This window comes from Dasypus novemcinctus, chromosome 28 (genome assembly GCF_030445035.2).
Source record: "Dasypus novemcinctus isolate mDasNov1 chromosome 28, mDasNov1.1.hap2, whole genome shotgun sequence".
In the NCBI taxonomy this organism is placed as follows: Eukaryota; Metazoa; Chordata; class Mammalia; order Cingulata; family Dasypodidae; genus Dasypus; species Dasypus novemcinctus.
In genome coordinates, this window is record NC_080700.1 from 21167610 (window position 1) to 21190251 (window position 22642).

The 22642-nt window shown below is 46.9% G+C and overlaps 1 protein-coding gene across 3 annotated transcripts in view; it reads left to right on the forward strand.

Moving 5' to 3' along the window:
- The first annotated feature begins 1415 nt into the window (after window positions 1-1415).
- Window positions 1416-22642, forward strand: part of SLC22A1 (solute carrier family 22 member 1) — a 44031-nt gene continuing 22804 nt past the window's right edge. The window contains exons 1-6 of one of the 3 annotated variants that reach the window (XM_058289641.2): window positions 1416-1951; window positions 12127-12230; window positions 14257-14411; window positions 18075-18243; window positions 21474-21588; window positions 21816-21922. In XM_058289641.2, the coding sequence (XP_058145624.1) occupies window positions 1541-1951; window positions 12127-12230; window positions 14257-14411; window positions 18075-18243; window positions 21474-21588; window positions 21816-21922 (1061 nt within the window). In that variant the 5' untranslated portion in view covers window positions 1416-1540. The remainder of the gene's footprint in view (window positions 1952-12126; window positions 12231-14256; window positions 14412-18074; window positions 18244-21473; window positions 21589-21815; window positions 21923-22642) is intronic. The other 2 variants (XM_058289642.2, XM_058289640.2) reach the window with 2 other exon arrangements.

The window sequence follows — 22642 nt, forward strand, 5'->3', positions numbered from 1 at the left end:
TGCTGCGTGTTCTTCTTTGTCCGCTTCTGTTGTTGTCAGAGGCACGGGAATCTGTGTTTCTTCTTGTTGCATCATCTTGTGTGTCAGTTCTCTGTGTGGGCGGCACCATTCCTGGGCAGGCTGCACTTTCTTTGGCACTGGCTCTCCTTACGGGGCGCACTCCTTGCGCGTGGGGCTCCCTTATGCGGGGGACACCCCTTCGTGGCACGGCACTCCTTGCACACATCAGCACTGCGCATGGGCCAGCTCCACACGGGTCAAGGAGGCCCGGGGTTTGAACCGTGGACCTCCCATGTGGTAGACCGACGCCCTAACCACTGGGCCAAGTCTGCTTCCCCCCTCCCCCTCTTTATTCTTGCTCATTCCTCAGTCTCGAGGGATTTGGGACAATCCCTCAAGTTCCAGGCTGAGCAGGAACTTAGAAATTATGGGGACAGAGGAAAGCACAGGTTTTACTTGCAGCTGAAGATACTCCTGGTTTTGGGGCAGGGCTGGTCCATCATCATCATCTTGTTAGTTGACCAGGACAGACTCGAAGAACTGGAGAATAGAAGGTGGCTCAACTCTGCTGGGTTTCGGGCCACACCGCTTAGGAACCATCTGAAGGTTTTAGTCACCAAGAAATATGTTTAATAGGTAAATTGAAAATCATAGGCTCCACGAAAAGCAGCAGAAGAATCACGATTAGGGGATTTATAAACGAGGGGAACTCGGTTATACTGGGGAAGTAACTTTTCATATTTCCCAGGCAGAGCCGGCCGCAGTGGGGTGGACTCTTGAGAACCTGTGGCTTGCCTCTGGTATCTCCAGACATCACTTTGTCCCTCGGGAGCACTTTAACTTGAGGTTTTGTTCACTGTGCCAGTTTGTGGAGTCTGGCTGAGACCTGTGTAAGCATAAGCTCCAGATGATGGTTTTATTCTTAATGGTTGCTGATGGGATTCGTGGGCTGTTTGGGGCCAGAGGTTGGGTTTATGGACACCCACTGCTCCCTTTTCCATAAGTTTCCATAAGTTTTTAGCCTTTCAGTGACAGGTAGAACTGAGCCCCAGAACACACAGGCTCCACGCACCCACCACGCTCAGCAAAAACGTGAGCTGTGGCATTTCCGCAGCACCTGCAGCTATGTCAAACAGTCAGTTTGAGATCTTTGATTTCTCTGGGTTATAAAAGAAGTTTCTTGATGGAGGCTCTGTTCAGAAGAGCTTAAAGAGACTCTTCAGGGTGGACACACGTGCTCCCTCTCTCTCCTACCTGCTCTGTCGATGAACTTTAATTCTCTCAGGGCTTAACCTCGTTGAGTTGCTTCCTAGGAAAGTAAACAATCCGGCTGGCCATCCTCCTGTTTTCCACCTTGTCCCCGAAAACTGCACCGTGGGGTGAAAGGTTATTTCTGGTCGGTTGCCTTCCAAATGCATCCTGCTTGAACAGCAACTTGATTCCAAACCACCCTGATTCAAAGATATCTGAATGAATCATTGAACCAGCCTCCCCAGCCCCAAACAGTTCTGGCCAAAGTGATGAAGATCCTGCCACAGCCATGCTCACGGTGGACGACGTGTTGGAGCAGGTGGGGGAATTTGGCTGGTTCCAGAAGCAAGCTTTCCTGATCCTCTGCCTTCTCTCGGTGGCCTTTGCCCCCATCTACGTGGGCATCGTCTTCCTGGGCTTCACCCCGGACCACCGCTGCCTGAGCCCCGGGGTGGCCGAGCTGAGCCAGCGCTGCGGCTGGAGCCTGGAAGAGGAGCTCAACTACACGGTGCCCGGCCCCGGGAGCGCAGGGGGAGCCTTTGCCCGCCAGTGCAGGAGGTACGCGGTGGACTGGAACCAGAGCGCGCTGGGCTGCGTGGACCCGCTGGCCCGCCTGGCCGTCAACAGGAGCCACCTGCCGCTCGCCCCCTGCCAGCATGGCTGGGTGTACGACTCGCCCGGCTCCTCCATCGTGACCGAGGTGAAAATGCGCTCTGCTATTTGGGATCACTTGGGGGTGGTGGCTTCAGGGACAGGGTGAAAATGTCCAACAGAGCCTACATGGTTCAGTTTCCTACTGGGAGTGTCAAAGGATGGGGGAAGGAGAGAGGAGGAAGGAGTATCGTTTAATCCTGGACACAACTGGGTCTTTCAGGAGGAACCTGAGGTTCAGAGAGGACAATCAACCCAGGTCGAGTTGGTTTGGTTGGACAGGAGTTCCCAGGGAGATTACGGGACCCTCTTCTTTCTTACCCATCGACTTCTCCAAGAGCCTGTAGACCTTACTTTGGGTCCTGTTTCCCCACCGTTAGTGTTGCTGATGTCCCCTTTGCCAACACATGATATAGAAAAGATGGCGGCTGCGGTGATGTGGAAATTGCCCTGGCTTTGGTGCCAGATTATTTGATTGAATCCCAGCCCTGCCCCTTATTAGCTGAATGTCACTGGGTAAGTTACTTGGCCTCTCTGAGCCTCCATTTCCTCACCAGTAAAATGGAGATGATAAAACCTACCTTCTAGGGTGTAAAGTTTGAGAAATGTGAAAGTGCTAACCAAATACAGATTGAGTTACCATTGAGTTACCATTTATGGCCCCCTGTGACAGGGCGATGGTGTCAAAGAGGACTTGCCTGGATAATTTAATTAGTTATTTGAGCATTTTGCTTTGGGAATATTTTGGTAAAAAGTGATACTAAATTTTTTTTTTTCTATCATGAACCTTTTTGAAAGCTTTGCACTACAATAAGCATGGACACTTGCGAATTGACAATAGTGGTCAATTTGCCAAACCATAGCCCAAAACCTGTTCAGAGACTTGGTCAGCAGTAGCTTGGTTTTGCGAGGGCACTGCTTCCCTGAAACAAGATGGACCTGGCTTTCCCCCTTATTTGTTTCCCTGCCCCAAATGCTCAGTTCTCAGGCTCCCAGGGTTTCTTGGGACTCCTCTCCATTTCTTCTCTTTCCTTGATCATGTTGGCATCATTTATTGCTGTTCCAGAGGAAAGGCTCCTCTCTTCCCCTTGGTTTGATAAACACTCTATCATGGTTGAAGTAGAGCAACAGGTTTCCCCCTTCAAGAGGAGCAAGTGCTGTTGTGACTTGCTTTACATGCAATGGAATCAACGTCCTTTCTCCAATTTCTCCTCTAACAATAGATAACAATGAGATGAATCACTTTCTAGAAATACTTAACTATCAGACATTCCTGCTGGGAATCTAGAAGCAGATCAAGATGGAGGAGTAGTCCTATACTTTGCTTTTAAAGATTCAATCTCCCATCCATTCATTCTTCCCCTCATTAATTCATTAATCATGTTTTGAGCTTCTCTTCTGTTCAAGGCACTGGGCAGGATGCTGTGAGGGATTCAGAGATGAAAGATAGGAGGTTCTCTCAAGGAGTTTGCAACCTCAGATGGAGTGAGATGGAGGGAAGTTGGTAAGAATAAGACCAGGGTACATTTAATGATAAACCAGAAGCCATGAGTGGTAAATGCTGTAAGTGGGAACAGAAGGGCTGGTAGTTCTAAGGCGGGAGCAGTCTTGCCCTCTGAGATGGCATTTGAGCTGAACTGTAGGTGGTATTTTGTCCAAAAGGAAAGAGACTGGTGGAGAGGAAGCAAATCCCAGGCCAAGGGGAGTACAGGAGCCAAGGCTCAGGGAGAGGGAGCATTTGGGTCCCTTAGTGGAGTAAGGAAGGATGTTGGTGATATCTCACCTTAGGGGGTGAGCACATCCTTAGTGTAGAGTTGCCAGATAAACAGAACACACAGGATAACACTTTTTTTAGTATAAGTATTTTCCAGACATTGTATGATATTTGACACTGATAACTGGCTGAGAATAAAAATATTAATAGCTAAGCAAAAATTCATTGTTTATCTGAAATTCAAATGTAACTGGGTATCCTGTAGGATGTTTGTTTTTGTTTGTTTGTTTTGAGGTACTGGGGCTGGGGATTGAACCTGGGGGACTTTGTATTTTGGTTGTATGTGGGTTTTTTCATTTGTTTTTGTTTTTAGGAGGTACCAGGGATTGAACCTGGGACCCCATACATGGGAACCAGGTGCTCAACCACTTGAGTTACATCTGCTCCATCCTATAGTTTTATTTGCTAAATCTGGCCACCCTACTAAGGAGGTCGGTCATATTTAGGCAGAGGAGCAAGATGGTCAGAGCTGGATTACTGCAAATGTTCTGGTGTCAGTGAGGTGGGGGCTTGGGAGGGGAATGCTTTGTCCAAGTGAGGGAGCCATCTGAGGAGGCCTGGCGAGACAGGTCAACTCACATGGCTGTCATAGGAATGACAGGAGGAGAAATGATTGAGAGAGATGGACATTGGGTGGGTTGGGGAGAAGAAGAGACCAGTTTGGCTGAAGTTTCTGGCTTGTGGGACTGGGTGAGTGGAGCTGCTGAGATGACAGCACAGGGGAAGGAGCAGTTTGGGCAGGTGGAGGTGCTGGGCAAGGTCTGGACCCAGGTGGGTGGCCATAGAGATGAAGAAGAGGGGTCGCTGTGGGAGATTGCAAGGGTTTTAGAACCGATTGGCAATTAAGGGGTGGGCTTCCAAGAGACACCCAAGACCTAGAGCTTTGGAGATGGATTGAGAGAATCCTGGAGCCACTAACTGAGATAAGGAAGAGGAAGCGATTTGAGGAGAAAGTTCGGTTGGGGTCAGGCAGAGATTGGGTCAGGAGGAAAAATAGACATTGGCTCCTGAGTAAGAGTTACCTGCCACTTAGCTTCTATCGAGGCCTTCACTCCTCATCTTCAGGGAATTAACCGTAGTTATTCATTTCTGCAGAAATAATTTTTAACTTAGCATTGCCTTGGACATTGGAACTTGCCTAAGGGAGGAAGGTAGGCTAACTTATTTGAATGCCAAGCTTAACAACTACCCCCAGGCTTAGGAGCTGGGGTCAGAGGCTCCATCTGGGGAAGGCAGGTGCCTGTTCCTTGACTTTTGATTCCCCCTGGCTGCTCTTCTTTTGCTCCCTCAGTCCCAGCTTCAGCCCCACCCTCCACACCTGCCCCGTGAGCCCTTATCTTTCATCTGCCACAAACATTGAGCAAGAGAAAGAGGGCTCAGATCAAAGGGAGATGAGGGAGGTTACATCAGTGTTTCTCACTTTCATCATCCCCGGGATCACATGGATTCTTATTTCAGACTTACTGAAACAGAATCCACAGGGAATTTGCACTTTCATGAGGACTCTGGTGATTCTTGTGGTCAGGCGAGTTTGGCAAACATTGTCCCTTTGCTTCATTTGTTGTGCCAGCAGCTGGTGCAGTCACAGCAGGAGCAACGAATGGGTCTGGAAGAACCATGGGTTTCCTACCCTTGGGCGAGGGGTTGGCCGTGCCATCCTGGTGTGCACCAGGTGCCTGGCAGGGAGGGGCCAAGCTTGAGTTTGTTTTTTTAAAATTCATTTCTTTTTAAAAAAATTCAATTTAATTTTTAAATTATCTTTTTAAGAAGTTAATAGATCACACAAAATGTTACATTAAAAAACATGAGGTTCCCATATACCCCACTCCCCCCACCCTACTCCTCCCACATCAACAATCTCCTTCATCATTGAGGCACATTCATTGCATTTGGTGAATATATTTGGGAGCACTGCTGCACCACATGGATAATAGTTTACATTGTAATTTACCCTCTCCCCCAGTACATTCAGTGGGTTATGGCAGGTGTATTAGTCAGCCAAAGGAGTGCTGATACAAAATACCAGAAATCGGTTGGTTTTTATAAAGGGTATTTATTTGGGGTAGGAGCTTACAGATAATAGGCTGTAGAGCATAAGTTACTTCCTTCACCAAAGTCTATTTGGAGCAAGATGGCTGCCAACATCTGCGAGGGTTCAGGCTTCCTGGGTTCCCACGTTCCTGGGGCTTGCTTTTCTCTGGGTTCAAGGTTCCTTTCTTGCTGGGGCTGGCTTCTCTTTCCTCTGAATGCTGACTTCCCAGGGCTCCACCTTAAGTCTTCAGCATCAAACTTCAACATCAAAACTCCAACATCAGAAAACCCTCAGCTCTGTTCTTTGCCATGCCTTTTATCTGTGGGTCTCCACCCACCAAGGAGTGGGGACTCAATGCCCTAATTATAACTCAATCATGCCCAGGTACAGATCAGATTACAAACATAATCCAATATCTATTTTTGGAATTCATAACCATATCAAACTGCTACAGCAGGATATATAATGTCCAGCATCTGTCTCTGCAATATCATTTAGGACAACTCCAAGTCCTGAAAATGCCCCCACATCACCTCTCTTAGGGTGGACCTGCCCTCTCCCTGCCCTCAGCAACTACCGTGGCCACTTTCTCCACATCAATGCTACCATTTCTTCCATTACTAGTCACAATAGTTCTATGGTAGAATATCAGTAAGTCCACTCTAATCTATATTTTATTCTTCCATCCTGTGGACCCTGGGGTGGCGATGTCCACTCCACCTCTATATCAAGAGGGGACGTAGATCCCATATGGGTGATGGATACAATTCTGCTTGCAGTTGTAAGCATTCTTAGTTCCCTGGTGTGGTGGTTGACCATCTTCACCTCCCTGTTAGCTGACCTGAGTAAGTCCAACGAACTGGAGAGTAGGAGTTGCAACTCTGCTGAGGCTCAGGGCCCAGCTGGCACAAGGCCAGTACAGAGAGTCAAGTCTCCTGAGTACACACCAGTCCTAGTGCCAACCACAGGTTCAGTAAAAGTGACAGAAGAGGCATGTATAGAAAGATCACATCTGAGTCCAACTCCATGACACTCAGGAACACAAATTCCCAAGTAGGGCCCACTGGCAAGGCACTGAACTCCAGAGCCATCTGCCATGACCATAGAACTTGCTGGTCTCTGTAGCCCTCAGGAGAACCAGTACCTGGGGTTGTATCTACTTTGGCTGTCTCTGGGGTCCTGCTGAGGTATGTGTAAGTGCGGCCCCTCTAATGACCTTCTGACTCTTTTTTGAAGACTCAGCCAAATAAACTCATTTGTCTTTGCCATTTCACCCTTTTATTCAAGGTCAAAAAGCAGTTTTTAACACATGATCCTACATATAGGCTGAGATATTCTGCTGGTCTCTTTCTAGTTGCATCACCAGTTAGTGATTGGTAGTAATCCCTCAGCACCAGGGAGGCTCATCCCCAGGAGTCATGTCCCATGCTGGAGGGAAGGTAATGCATTTACATGTTGAGTTTGGCTTAGAGAGTGGCCACATTTGAGCAACATGGAGGCTCTCAGGAAGTAACTTTTAGGAACTCTGCAGCTCTAGGCCTAGTTCATATTTCAAACACACAGGCTCATAAACATAGTCATCAGTGTCACAGGTTCATCATTGGACAATCCTTCTTTGTTGGTCTTTGCCATTGGACTTGGGGGATTGTTGCTGTTCCATTGGGAAATGTGACAGAGCTCCCCTGGGTAGGAACTCAGCATGCCCTCAGTTTTCATTTGTAACTGTAACTACTATGAAAATACCCAACAATTATCTGAACATTTTTATGTACCCTACATACCCTGGAGAACTCCCTCCCAACTATGTGTCCCCCATCGATAACACCCATCACCAGTGTTCCTCCCCTGCCATAGCTGAACCTCTCTGTTGTCCAAAACTTCTTAAAAAATGAAGCCTAACATATTTGGGCTTGAGTTTGGAGGCAGAGAGGCTATGCAGGTTTACAAGACTTGAGGCAACTCCAGAGAAGAGCTTCTGCATAGCCAAGAGTCAGTCCTCAGGAAGAGGCTGGGGGTGAGGAGGTTAGCCTGAGATGCTCGACTTCCTCCATGAGCTCTCAGGCTCCATGCACAATCCTGGGGGAAGATGGTGTATGAGCTTCCTAAGGCTGCTGCAGATGACTTCAGAAGGGGTGGCTTGAAACATCAGAAATTTATTCTCTCACAGTTCTGGAAACCAGGAGTCTGAAATCAAGGTGCCAGGAGGGTCATGTTTCCACTGAGCTCCAAGGAAGAATCTTCCTTGCCTCTCCTGGCTTCTGGTGTCTGCTGGCAATCCTTGGTGGTGGCTTCTAAACACATCTCTCCAGTCTCTGGCTCCATCTTCACGTGCCCTCCTGCCCTGTATGTCCCTGTGCCTTCTCTTCTGTGTGTCTCTTGTAAGGACACCCGCCTTTGGGTTTATGGTCCACCTTAAGTCCAGGATGGCCTCATCTCAAGTTCCTTAACTTCATTACATCTGCAAAGACCCTGATTTCAAGTTAGGTCACAGACTGAGGTTCTGGTGGGGGGAGAGAAGCATGTCTTTTGGGGACACCAGTACAGATGGCAGCCATGGTGTTTTCAGGAAGGGAATATTGGCCAGAGATACTTGCAAAGATTTAAACAAAAACAAGAACAAAAACCCAGTAAAGCAATGGTCCAGAAGGAAATAACCCGAGGCTCAGGGATGACAAGTCCATATACCCTGTCCCACCCACACAACTTTAGTGAACTCAAGTATACTGAGCACATCATCTCAGGCACTGTGGATGGAGGAACAAAAAAGAAACAGCCGGCCAGTTGAAGAAATAGACAATGAGACAGCCAGATAACACCAAGGAATTATCAGGACTGGTGCATTCTAGTGGCCAAGGCCCAGGCCGATGCAACTGAGGGATCTGCAGGCTGAAGCATTATAAGTTGGTGGTGTCCTGGGAGAAGCTCCATGGAGAAGTTTTGCTGTAGGCTGAATTTTAAAGAAACAAGGGCTTTGGGTAGGTAGAGAGAATGATAAGAATAGCATGAACATATTTCCCACTGAGCTGAAATATTTAATTGCTCCTGTCAAGGCCCTAAGTATGGAATCATATAGCCAGTGGGATAGAACCCAAGACTGGCTGAGGTGGACACCCACCTTTATGGCAGACCCCCAAGGAAAAGCCAGTAAGCGCATGGCTCAGAACTGGCATTTTTAGGGATTTGAGGGTGGTTTGATAATTATATCTCATTTAAAAAGTCAGTTTCTTATTTACTGTTAGGGGGTTGAGTTGCGTTCCTCCCCTCAAAAAGGAGAAGTCCAAGTCTCAACCCCCACTTCCATGAAATTGACCTTTCCTTGGAAATAGGGTCTTTGAAGATGTGATTAGTTAAGATGAGGTCTTTATTAGCCACAGGGGTGCTGATGCAAAATACCAGAAATTGGTTGGTTTTTATATAGGATATTTATTTTGGGTAGGAGCTTACAGATACCAGGCCATAAAGCATAAGTTATTTGCCTCACCAAAGTCAATTTTCACATATTGGAGCAGGATGGCTGCTGATGTCTGCCAGGGCTCAGGCTTCCTGGGTTCCTCCCTTCTTGGGGCTTGCTTCTCTTTCCTCTGTGTGCTTACTTCCTGAGGCTTCAGCTTAAGTCTTCAGCATCAAACTCCAACAACAAAACTCCAACATCAAAACCCTCAACTCTGTCCTTTGCCATGCCTTTTATCTGTGAGGCCCCACCCCTAATAATGTGACCCAGTCAAAGCCCTAATCATAACTTAATCACGCCCAGGTACAGACCAGATCACAAATATAATATAATCCAATATCTATTTTTGGAATTCATACCGTACCAAACTGCTGCAAGGCCAAACTGGGTTAGGGTGGGCTTTGTATGAGTGGGGAAATTTGGACATACATGAAGGTAGAGTTGAGGGTGATGCCTCTACAAGCCAAAAAACATCACAGTTTGCTGGCAAACGCCAGAAGCTAGAAGAGGCAAGGGAGGATTCTCCCCACAGGATTTGGAGGGAGCACGGTCCTGTCAACACTTTGAGTTTAGACTCCTAGCTTCTACAAGCAAGACAGTAAATCTGTTGTTCTAAGCCACCCAATTTGTGGTTCTTGGTCACACAGCCTCAGGAAACTAAGACTCCCCCCCCCACCCCAGAGGCGTCCCTCCTTCGCTCGTTGTTTTTGCTCATTGTTGCACTTGTTGTCTGCTTTGTTGTTTTTTTTCTTTTAGGAGGCACTGGGAACTGAACCTGGGACCTCCCATGTGGCACCTGCTCCCTGCTCATTTTTCGGTTTTGCTTGTTGTCTGCTTGTTGTCTTCCCCATTGTTTTTTACTGGAGTAATTTGGGGAGTTTTTGTAAACACTGATGCCTGGCCTCCACCTCCAATGATTCTGAAATAATTAGTGTGGGGGTGCAGTCCAGTATCAGGATCTTTAGAAACTCTCCAAGTGATTCTAACGTGAAGCAACTTTTGAGACTCCCTGATGTTGTGGGATGAGCACAAACAAAGCTGGAGATGAGAGGCCCTAGATTAGAACCTCAGTTCTGCAGATTTGCTCTTAGGAAGTTACATGACTGATCTTCAGATGTTATTGAACTTCTCAGAGCCACAGTTCTTTCGTCCACAAAAAGAGAGGCAGTTACTAACTCACACAATTATTGAGGAAAATAGAGGAGGTAATAAAAGTCCTAGCCACAGTCTCTGTCATATGTGGATAAATATTTGTTTCTTTCCTCCCTTCCTTTCTTCTCTCCTCTCTTTTCCCTTGGCTGGTAGCTTAATGGTTTTCCATTTCTGCTTGGTTTTATTAAGGACTTTTGACCAGGTCTGGAAACCATATTACTTTATTTTTGCTACGTTTCATTTCTGGAAAATCACTTTGCCATATTTTCTTTTAGGAAAATTACCTAATGTCCTATCTCTCTTGAGCTCTTGAGAAGTTGTGTGTTTTGTTCTTCCTCCCATTTTCTTTTTAAAAAAATTTATTTCTCTCCCCTTCCCCCATTGTCTCCTCTCTGCGTCCATTCGCTGTGTGTTCTTCTGTGTCTGCTTGCATTATCCGGCAGCACTGGGAAACTGGGTCTTTTTTTTGTTGCGTCATCTTGCTGTGTCAGCTCTCAGTGTGTGTGGCACCACTCCTGGGCAGGCTGTGCTTTTTTCACGTGGGGCAGCTCTCCTTGCACGGAGGACTCCTTGCGTGTGGGGTACCCCTATGCAGGGGTGCCCCTGCGTGGCAGGGCACTCCTTGTGTGGGGCAGCACTGTGCATGGGCCAGCTCACCACACGGGTCAGGAGGCCCTGGGGATTGAACCCTGGACTCTCCATATGGTAGGCAGATGCTCTATCAGTTGAGCCACATGTCCTTCCCTTACTCCCATTTTCAAAGACACTTTTTGTCTTTTTTTTTTTTTGTTGTTGTTGTTCTAGGACTGGGATTGAACCCAGGAACTCCTATGTGGGAGGCTGGTGTTCAACCACTGAGCCATATTAGTTCCCCTACTTATTGTCTTTTAATAACCAACTATCAATGGCAAAGCACTCAACAACAGCCTCTTTACCTAATATCTAATGAAAGTAATTCAAAGATACTAGGAATAGAAAAATATCTACTGATAAATCTACTAGAAACGTAGGAGTTCCTAAAACATTGAAATTTTTCTTATGAATACTTGGTAAGAGAAAAATACATGAAACACTCAGGGAGTACCAAGTTGTGTATAATCAGTTTACTTTGTTCAGAGAAAGGATGTAAGTGTGTAATTTTTTTAAAATTTGAGAAGTTATAAGTTAATAAAACAATCATGCATTCCATACAGTATTCCCAGACTTTGCCCACCAATGCCTTACATTGCTGTGACACGTTTGTTAAAAATGATGAAAGAACATTGTCACAGTATTACTTCTACCTATAGTCCATAGCTTATATTTGGTGTAAGTTTCCCACAGACCATCCTGTTATTAACTCCATGTATTAGCATTGTTTATTTGTTATAGTTCATGGGAGAGTGTTGTCATATTTGTACTGTTAATAACACTCCATTATTTGCCACAAGATTTATGGTGATCTACAGTCCCCTGCCTTGTACAATCCACCCGAAGGGTACTCTGTGATTCTCGGTTTCATCACAGGGTTGTGCTGTCATCTGCCCAGTCCAATTCAGAACATTTCCATTACTCCAAAAGGAAAAATCCCATAACCCCTCTCACTGACCCTTGGCATCGCTACAGTAGCTTCTTTGCCATTGCTGTAACAATATTACATTATTATTTTTAACTATAGTCTGTCTATTAATTAGCTTTGTTTCCCCCATGTATCTCCATATACATAACACCTTGTAATAGAGGAACATTCTTACGTTGGTACTATTGGCCACGATTGTCATCAACACTGAAATCACAATGTCATTTGGTCTCTCCTTACCATGGTGTTTTTCTCAGTTCAACCTGGTGTGTGACAATTCCTGGAAGGTGGACCTGTTTCAGTCGTGTGTGAATGTGGGCTTCTTCCTCGGCTCTCTTGGAGTTGGCTACATTGCAGACAGGTATGTAAAGGCAACTCAATGACACATCTCATCATTGCCATGAGGAGAATGGCTATTAGGGGGCATGGGTGGAAGAATGTGACCGGTTAGAATCTATCACAGAAGCTGATAGAAATAGGATGTGATACTGCTTCAGGCTCCTGTGGTGGATAAAGGTGGAGAGATCTGGATGTATTTCAGAGGTTGAAACTACATACAGATTGTATGATTGGGGTGGGGGCTGAGAGAAGGGGGGACAGAGCCAAGGTTTATGCTTTGAGCAAATGGGTGGCGCTGGGGCCATTTTCTGAGATGGGAAAGAGTGCGTTAGGAGCAGATTTTTGCTGCAGTGGTTTGTAGGGGAAAGAATTGCGGGGGGATGGAGAGTTCTATTTTAGACGTGTGAAGTTTGGAGATATGTTAAGAGTAGCCTGGGAGGCATCTAAGAAAAGATGTCAAGCAGGCTGTTGGTGTATGAGTTGAGTTCAGAAGAGAGGCTTGGGCAGAAGGTAGATATTTGGGATTTGTCATCAGGAATTTGCATTTAAAGCTATAAGACATGCTTGAGATTAGAAGAGGATAGCAAAGAATATTTAGAGGTTGGTAAGGGAGGAGTTGCTGGCATAGGAGATTAAGAAGAAAAGGCAGAGTGCTAGAAGAAAACTGCTCTCCTGTGAGAGTGTGATATTACAGAAAATAAGAGGGGAGGGGGGATGAGAAGGAAGGAACGGTCACTTGTGAAAATGGTGACACGAAGTCACAAAGTGTCATCAGATTTGGAAATGTGGAGACCACAAGCACCCATGGCACAGCTGTTAGGGGAGACAAGAGAAAGGGGAGGCGAGAAAGTGGAGTTCACGTGAGCTGGCTGTGAAGGAGAGCTGAGAAATAAGGAGGTAGCTGGAGAGTCCAGGGAATGCAGAAGTGGGGCCACCGAAAGGGGCATGGTGGGATGGGGGTTGGCAGAGAGCAGTGAACAGGGTAGCCCTTGGTGGGCATTCATCGTTCGCCATGGAGGAAAGGCAGAAGAGATGGGTGTTGAGGTGGTTAGGGCTGTATATTCTGAGCTGAGAAGCTGGGGTGTTCCGACAAAAAGTTTCTTTATTTTCAAAAAAGTGGGAAGTTTCCATTGCCTGAGAGCTGGGAAGGTGAGTGGGTGGTGCCGAGAAGGGACAGGAGGTTTGAGGAGAGAAGGCACAAAGTAGGCAAACGAAGTAGACATCCTGATGAAAAGGATGGCTACACAACAGCAGTGGGGCTGCTGGGCAGCGCTGAGAGTCCAGTTGAGTTTGAGATCATGACGACAAAGCGCGGTCACTGTGATTGGATGTGAGGTTTTGTACCGTGTTCTCTTGCCTTGAGAATGTGGTATAAGAGTTCAAAGATTGAGTCAATAGACATGCTACTGGTGTGCAGCATTAGCAAATCATTGGCCCATTTTGTCCATGAGAAAAGGAGAGGGGAAAAAACAAAACAATCCTCCATAGTTAATCCATTAGAACTGATTTTTTTTTTTAAGGAGATACCAGGGATTGAACCCAGGATCTCATACATGGGAAGCAGGCATTCAACCACTTGAGTTACATCTACTCCCTAGAATTGAGTATTTTTGTAGAAATATTTTGTAGGAAGCTTTTTATGACCATTGATAAGTCTAACTATGTGAGAAAAAGAAAGGTTGGCTTTTGGAGCACCCATGGATAATGCAATCTGTTTTAAAGACAAAGATAAGGTGACATGACACATTTGAGAATTGGGTGAGTCCACTGTGGAAAGCCACCCATCCTTTTGGCTGAGAGGTATTGTTACTGAGAGCGATTTTAATTCCTTTTTTAGAGTGGTTTAATCAAATCTCCCAATGGCCACCAGTTTGTAAGGGACAGAGGAGGTCGAGCTCATGAGTTGGGTAGAGATTTCCAGGCACATCCATGGGGTCACTTGGGAAAGAATGGGTGTGGGGCCAGGTTCCTGGGTGCTCCACTCTGCAGCCTGACCCTGACTCTTCAACGTGTCCCTATACCAACTCCTTGTCTTCTTGTCTCTGAAGGTTTGGCCGGAAATTATGTCTCTTGGTGACCACTCTCATCAACTCGGTCTCAGGAGTACTCATGGCGTTTGCCCCAAACTACACTTCCATGCTGTTCTTCCGCCTGCTGCAAGGGCTGGTCAGCAAAGGGAGCTGGACATCTGGCTACACCTTGAGTAATTATTGACGGGTCTGAGGGTTCCGTGGATTTCAGGGGACCATGGAGGTCAGATAGCGGGGTAGAATGGGATGGAGTCAAACATGCAGGTGGGCAGAAGTTGGAATAGGTGGGCAACCTCCTTTTCTCTCTCTTTTCATTTTTTTTTTAAAAGAAGCTTTAGCTTATGAAAACGTTACATTGAAAACATAACGGATTCCCATATGCCCCACCCCTCGCCCTTCCTACACTTGCCCCCATTAACATCTTTCATGAGTGTGGTACATTTGTTACGGTTGATGAACACACAGTGAAGCATGGCTACTAATCATGGTTTATAGTTTACATTATGGTTTATACTTTGCACTGCACAATTTTTTAGATTTTGACAGAATGTATAATGGCTTTTATCTGTCATTGCAATATCATGTAGAACAATTCCAATTTCTCAAAAATGCCCCTTGTTACACTTATTCTTCCGTCTCCCTGCCCTCAGCACCTCTGGTGGCCTCTGTCTTTATGTCAATGTTACAAGTTGTTCCATCGCTAGAATAGCGATGTCTACTGTAGCCCATCGTTGCATCCCCCCTTGTGTTTGCTCATTCCTTAATCTTGAGGATTTGGGGATGGTGATGCCCGCTCTGCTTCTGATTGAGAGACGACTCAGATCCATGGGGCAGATGGGTGGAACTGTCTTGCTTACAGTTGTAGATACTCTGTGCTTTTTTGGGGCAATGGGCATTATCCATCATCATCCTTTTGTTAGTCGTCCTGAGAGACACTTACATAGATCTGTTTAATAACCACTTAAATAGATCAGTGTTTCCAGATCAACTAATTCATTTGGGGAACAAAAAGATCCCACATCAGAGTGCTTATGGCCGTGGGGAGATGGCCTGGGAATAGGCTAAGGAAACAGGAGGGACAGTTTCCTTAAATGTGAAAAAACCAGCATCTCATTAAAATAAATGCAGCAGACTCAGGCTGGTTCAAAGGACGCCCAAGAGTTAGGAGAGAAGAAAGAAGAGAAAATAAGAGAAAGGATAAACAGCATGACTTAAGAAAATTGAGGTGTTAACCAACATGAAATTCCTCCCACCAAATTTTTTCCATAAAGAGTAAGAATAGAAAACTAAGGCTATTTTCCAGGAAGAAAGGAATAGAAAAGAGTCACCTGTTTCTTCCTTAGCTCATAGATGGTGAACCTCAGAGAGAAGTGAGGATAATCCAAACTTTTGCTCATTTATATGGAAGAGAAAAATACTGCCACATCTCGCCATGTCTGAAAACTATGCCCGTGACCTGGCATTTTGAGAACCAGTCCAAATTATGCTCCTTCCTTGAGAAACCACGAACACATTGCTCAACTGACATTTATCCACAACGGATTATTATTTGGCTATAAGGAAAAAGGCAGTTCTGAGACATGCTGCGACGTGGGATAACCTTGAAAACTTGGAAGCAAGGCACTTAAGTTCGTCCCTTAAGACTTAAGGAACATGTCGTCTGATAGCACTTATAAAAGATAACTAGAAATAGCAGATTTACACAAGTGATGGAATGCAGATTAGAGGTTATCAGAGGATGGGAGTGGAGTGGCGTGTTTGGAGAAAGAAAAAAGGGTGAATTTTAGGTCATGAGAATCATATCTCAGTAGGATGTTTAAAAAAAGGTGAGAGGGGAAAAAACAAGAAGAAAGAAAAAACATTTGTCAAGAGCTTATGACCTATTGCTTGCTGAATATGCAAGTTAAGAGGATTAACTCTGGGACAAATCCCTGCTCCCTTCCCATACTTACCCACTGTGTGATGTTGGGCAAGTCACCTAACCTCTCTGTGCCTCTGTTTCTGGCGATGGAACTAACAGTGGGTGCCTTCCTTGTGGGGTTCTTGTGAAGAGCAAACGAGTTGCTCTGGGTCTAGTTCTCAAGTGATGCCTGCCACATAATAATCTCTCCCTAACTGTGTCGGGCACTGGGTGAGGTGCTGGGGTTACCGAGGTAGACAAGGTGTCATTGTTCGTACAGGGGGAGGGAGAGACGCCAACACAGGTAATTACAAGTCACGTCGTGTGTGCTCGTCGGCCTTTGTGGCTTACAGGAAACGCCCTCCTCCAGCTCCCCTCTTACCTTGCTGGCTGCTGCTTCTCAGTCTCCTTTGCCGGCCCCCCCTCTTCTTCCCACCCCTTAGCCACGCAGCACCCCAGGACCTCACACCTCTCCCACCTGCAGCCTCCGCCGCTCAGGGGCCTCTGTCCAGCTGTTCAGGCTCACTGACGCTGCAGCCGACACCCACTCCACCTGTTGTTTTTTTTTTTTAAGATTTTTAAAATTTATTTCACTCCCCTTCCCCCTTGTCTGCTCTCTGTGTCCCTTCGCTGTGTGCTCTTCTGCGTCCGCTTGCATTCTTGTCAGCAGCGCTGGGAAACTGCGTCTCTTTTTTGCTGCGTCATCTTGCTGTGTCAGTTCTCAGTGTGCGCGGCACCACTCCTGGGCGGGCTGCACTTTTTTTCAAGCGGGGCGGCTCTCCTTATGGGGCGCACTCCTAGCGTGTGGGGCTCCCCTACACGGGGGTGCCCCTGCATGGCACGGCACTCCTTGCACGTGGCAGCACTGCACATGGGCCAGCTCCACATGGGTCAGGAGGCCCTGGGGATCAAACCCTGGACTTCCTATGTGTAGGCGGACGCTCTATTAGTTGAGCCACATCCGCTTCCCTCCATCTGGTTTTAACTTCTCTTATCTCGCCCATCTCCGATCCATTAGTGAACCCTGACTTTACTTTCCAGATAGTGCCCACCCACGTTGCCAGCTCTGCTGCTTCCAACTGGTCCAAGCCCCCTTGTCGCTTCACCTCTGTATTGGTCTCCCTGCTGCACATCTACAGCGAATTCTCAACTCAGGAGCCCTTGAAAACAAAGTCCAAGCCCTCATGATGTCCTTTAGGGCCTGAGCCTCCCCTGCCGTCCCTCCGAAGCCCTCCCCTCCCACCTGGTCCTTCTGGCCCCATGAGTCTCCTTAGAGCTCCTCTGGACGCCCTTCCCCAGCTGTCTGCATGGGGAGCTCCCGCTCCTCCCGTCGATCTTTGCTCCAGTTTCACCTTCTTGGTAAAACTGCAACTTCTCCAACCCTCCGCTCCCTCCATAGCACCTGCCACATCAGCTCAGTACATCATTTTCTTCTTCGTTATGTTTACTGTCTGCGCTCTCTCCTGAGGGTGTAAGGAAGGTCTCGAGGGCAGGGCCCTTTGTCCGTCGTGTCCCCTCCCCCCAGCCCAGACACCTCAAACAGGTGTTTAGTTAATCGATGGGCGACTCGTGGGATTCTGAGAACTCTCTTAGGTCAGTCTGGGGTTGATTGGAAGGAAGGCTTTGGGTTAGAGAGGCCAGCACACTGCATCCTGGAGGAGAACTGTAGATGAGGGGACCAGGAAAGGGGACACTTGGGGAAGAGCCTGAGACCCCAATAGCATGCGGGGAGCCTCACGCAGTTGGTCTTGGTGGGACGGATGGAAGAAGGGGGGCCTTGGGCTTGGTTGCCGTGTGGGGGACGGTGGCATGGAGGGGGTGGCCGGGGGTGCGCTATGAAGAGGAGAGGAAGGGCTGGGAATTCGGCCTCGAAAATGCGGGGCCTGGCTTCCTCCTTCCTCCCGGGGAGCCCCACTGATGATGCTGTCTGTTGCAGTCACAGAATTTGTGGGCCTGGGCTACCGAAGAACAGTGGCGATTCTCTACCAGGCGGCCTTCGCCTTGGGGCTGGTGCTGCTGCCCGGGATGGCCTATGCCATCCCCCACTGGCGATGGCTGCAGCTGGCTGTGTCCCTGCCTACCCTGCTCTTCGTGTTTTATTACTGGTAAGTGTCCTTTTCTCCCCCCAGATGGAGGGCTCGGCTCAGCCCTCCCCCATCGACCGCCTGTCCTCTTAGGGGACCCAGCTCAGTGGCATTCAGTGCCTGTGTGTTGATTTTTGTAAAAAGCAGCTTTATTGAGATATAGCCACACACCACCCAACCCACCCAAAGTGTATGACCGGTGACTTTTAGTATAACCACAGTATGGTGCATCCATCACCAAAAAATGTCACCATTTCATTACTCCAAAAAGAAAAACTCCACAGCCCTTAGCAGTCACCTCTTTTTCATTTTTAAAAAAGATTTATTTTTATTTCTCTCCCCTTCCTCATTTATCTGCTCTCTGTGTCCATTCACTCTGTGTCGGCTTCTATTCTTGTCAGCCGCACTGGGAATCTGCGTTTCTTTTTGTTGCGTCATCTTGCTGTGTCAGCTCTCCGTGTGTGCGGCACCATTCCTGGGCAGGCTGCACTTTTTTTGCACTGGGCGGCTCTCCTTATGGGGTGCACTCCTTGCATGTGGGGCTCCCCTATGCGGGAGGGACACCCCTGCATGGCATGGCACTCCTTGCACGCATTAGCACTGTGCATGGGCCAGCTCATCACATGGATCAGGAGGCCCTGGGTTTGAACCCTGGACCCCCCATGTAGTAGGCAGATGCTCTGTCTGTTGAGACAAATCCTCTTCCCTGTACTGATTTCTGCCACCACCCGGGAGACAGGTTCCAAAGTGCCTTGGTGTCCACACCATAGGCACAGAGCTGTCCCCATGCCTTGGTTGCTTGCAGAATGTTGTAAAATTCTGGATGCAGCCCTCGTGTGGATGGGAGCTTGGCCTCCTCCATAAAGGCGGGCGATGCTCAGAGTCAGACGAAAAATCAGAGAGTGAGCAGGAGCCGATTCTCCATCCTAAAGTCTGGCACAGGTGCCCTCCCGAAATACAAAGCTGGGGCTGATGGGCACAGAGATCTGCCATACGGCAGCTCAGTATCGCTCAGAGTGGCTCCCCGTGGGGGGCTCAGGGGGCTCAGGAAGTCTTGGAGATCATCCATGTAACATGCCTTATACATAGAAGTGATTCAATACGTGGTAGTTTAATCACAACACTGCGATCAATGGCTGTCCCCCAAAATCATCCCTGTGCACGGCTGGCATTGTCAGACAGTGCCCCCCTTTGATGGCTTCTATCTATCTGTCCATCCATCTATCTACCTATCCGTCTATCTATCTATCTATCTATCTATCTATCTATCTATCTATCTATCTATCTATCTATCTATCTATCTATCTATCTATCTATCTATCCATCTGTCTATCCATCCATCCGTCTGTCCGTCCATCCATCCATCCATCCGTCCATCTATCTATCCATCATCATCATCTATCATCTATCATTTATGTATTTATATTAGAGAAGTTGTAGGTTTACAGAAAAATCATGCATCAAATACAGCATTCCCATATCCTGCCCTATTACACTAGTGTGGTAATTTGCTGTAATTGATAAAGAAACATTTTTATAATCACATTTTTTTCTGTGTAAATTCCTCCTTTTTATTTCTTAAAAAAATTTAAAAAGTATTATTTATTATTATTATTTTCTTTTTTTATTAGAGAAGTTGTTGGTTTACAGAAAAACCATGCATCAAATACAGAGTTCCCATAAACTACCCTGCATTACATTACATTTGCATTAGTGTGGTACATTTGCTGCAATCAACAAAAGAACATTTTTATAATTGTACTATTTTTTTATGTATGTGAATTTCTCCTATTTCCTTTTTATTTTATTTATTTCTTTTAAAAACTTGTATTATCATTATCTCTTTTTTTCCTTCTTAGAGACGATGTGGGTTTACAGACCAATCATGTGTAAAATACAGGATTCCCAATCTGCCCCCTTTTATTAACACCTTGCATGGGGGTGGCACGTTTAGCACAGTTAATGAAAGCACATTTTTATGATTGTGCTGTTAACTCTAGTCCATGGTTTAATTTAGGAATCACTGCACTGTGCAGTTCCATGGATTCTTTTTTAAAATTAATTTTTATTCTATTGTGATACATACAACCTAACATTTCCCCTTTTAACCATATTCAGCTATAGCTTTCAGTGCTGTTAATTACGTTCACAGAGTTGTGCCACCGTCCCTGTCCTTCCCTTCCGCTCTCCTTCTTATCTGCTTTCTCTTCCCCTCCTCCTCGTCTTCCTTTTTTCCTTTTTTTTTTTTTTTAAACCATGATGTTTGTTTAATTAGCAAGGCTCTGGAAATGCCTCTCACACAGCCTCACCGTACAGTAAGGATTTGCTCATTGTCGAGTGAATGAACGAATGAAAGGGCTTCTGTGCACACAGAGACAACACAGAGACAACACAAATCCCAGCGGGGTAGGAGTCTCCTTGACTGTCAGCACTTCCCAGGGTCTGAAGGGATCAGCTACTTGGCGGATCACTTTTTTCCCATGGGTGGGAGGAAGAGGTGGTGGCAGAGAGGACTGTGGTGAGAACCATCTTGTCCATGTACCTTTCATTACAGTCTTGCTGAGGGCAACCCTGCCTGTTAGTGACACTGACGAGGACCTAATGTCTCCACTCCCAAGCTGACCTGTCAGAGCTGTGCATTTCTACTCCGGGTGAACCTGCTTTGAAACCAGGGGCTCTCCAGGGGCAGATGGGAACTTGGCTAAGCCTTGGTGGTCCAGGCAGGGAGAGAGCCCCGCCTGTGAGTTTTGAGAAGACCCTTATTCTAGTGATTCTCCGTCTTTGAGTGGTGACATCCTTACTCCCTTCGAAATGGACAGCATGGTGTATATTTGATTTTCAAGGGAAATGAGTGCACTTTATTTTGTTTTGAAAATAGATGGAGAACTGTTCAACAGGCCTTGAACGCACTTTACCGCAGGGAGGGGAGTTATGTGGAGCACATACTATATCCGAGTATTTTCCCAACAGGAGAAGGGCTGCCAGCTTCCAGGAGAGAAAGATCCCCCTTCAGCCGTTCTTTCTAGAGGGTGGTGCTAAGAGCAGGTGCTGCCCTTCCTTTACCAGGGTGCCCCTGTGTGGGCTGTCTCTGGGACCAGCGCACAAATACCCCAGGTCCATGCCCACGTGTGGCTCGAGGAATTCTAGTTTCAACTGAAAGAAGGTGCACTGCTCTGGGCAACAGCCTCACTCTGATCAGGGCTTACAGTCAGGTGCGTTCTGGGGGAAATGCCACTTACCTGTGCCCGCAGGTGTTTGCCGGAGTCTCCCCGATGGCTGTTATCGCAAAAGAGAAACCCTCAAGCCATAAAGATAATGAACCACATCGCCCAAAAGAATGGGAAACCGCCTCCTGCTAATTTAAAGGTGAGGCATGGAGGGAAGAATTTCTCCCATGGGGTGTGGGGCAGGAACTGCATTTTTGTTTGGGTTCGTGGTTTAGAAAGTGTTGTCTGGGGTTGCCTTGGAAAGCAGGACAGCTCTTGGAGGGGTAAGTCCATCAGGGGCGCCAAGCCCGGCCGTGGCCAGTGGCTCTCTGAGCCATCTTTCTGATCACGGCAGCTTTGGTAAGTCAGCTGCTTTGACTCTCCCAGATGCTCTCTCTTGAAAAGGATGTCACCGAGAAGTTGAGCCCTTCCTTCGCAGACCTGTTTCGCACATCACAACTGAGGAAGCACACTTTCATCTTGATGTACTTATGGTAAGGAGCGTTTCCTCGGAATTTCCAGGGCAGGAATCTCCATGCTGGCCCGAACACTGGGGAGCGAACTGGAGACATTGGCAAGATTCAGGAGGAAGGAGGGAAGACTGGAAAGGAATTAAAAAATTCATTTTAGGGTGTTCAAATAGTGTCTTAGAAAGACACTCATTTACTTTGTATTCCCTTGAGGATTGAATGATGGGGAAAGGCTTCATGATAGTATATTTGTTAGATGTGAGAGAGCATCAGCAAGATGAGTGAACTATGATCAAGGGTTTCTAAGGTTTCCTCAAGTTCCGTGCAGTTTCTCTTCGGGAATTAGCCAAGTCTAGATTTAATGTCAGAAGTTGGATGAGGTTTCAATGGCTCCCAGAGTTTTTTAAGGCTGAAAGTCCTATTCTTGCACCTAAAAGTCTTTAGACCCTACTTGAGAGTACCCGTGCTCTCATTACCCATTGATTGGAAAATTCATCTGCACATATAAATAAATCCAGTCACATACATCTTGCAAAAATTCCACATCCCCCCAGGGATCTGCATCCACACCAGGGAATGACCCATCTCTCCTCCCTACAGCTATTATGAGAAGAAACCCCATACCCTTAGTTTCTCAGAGGATACTGAGTCAACCCATCAACAAAAGGACTTAGTCCTCAATGTAAAGATGGTATTAAAATTACTCTCCCAAGACCTTGGGACTGGGCAGCTAGACCTTGGATA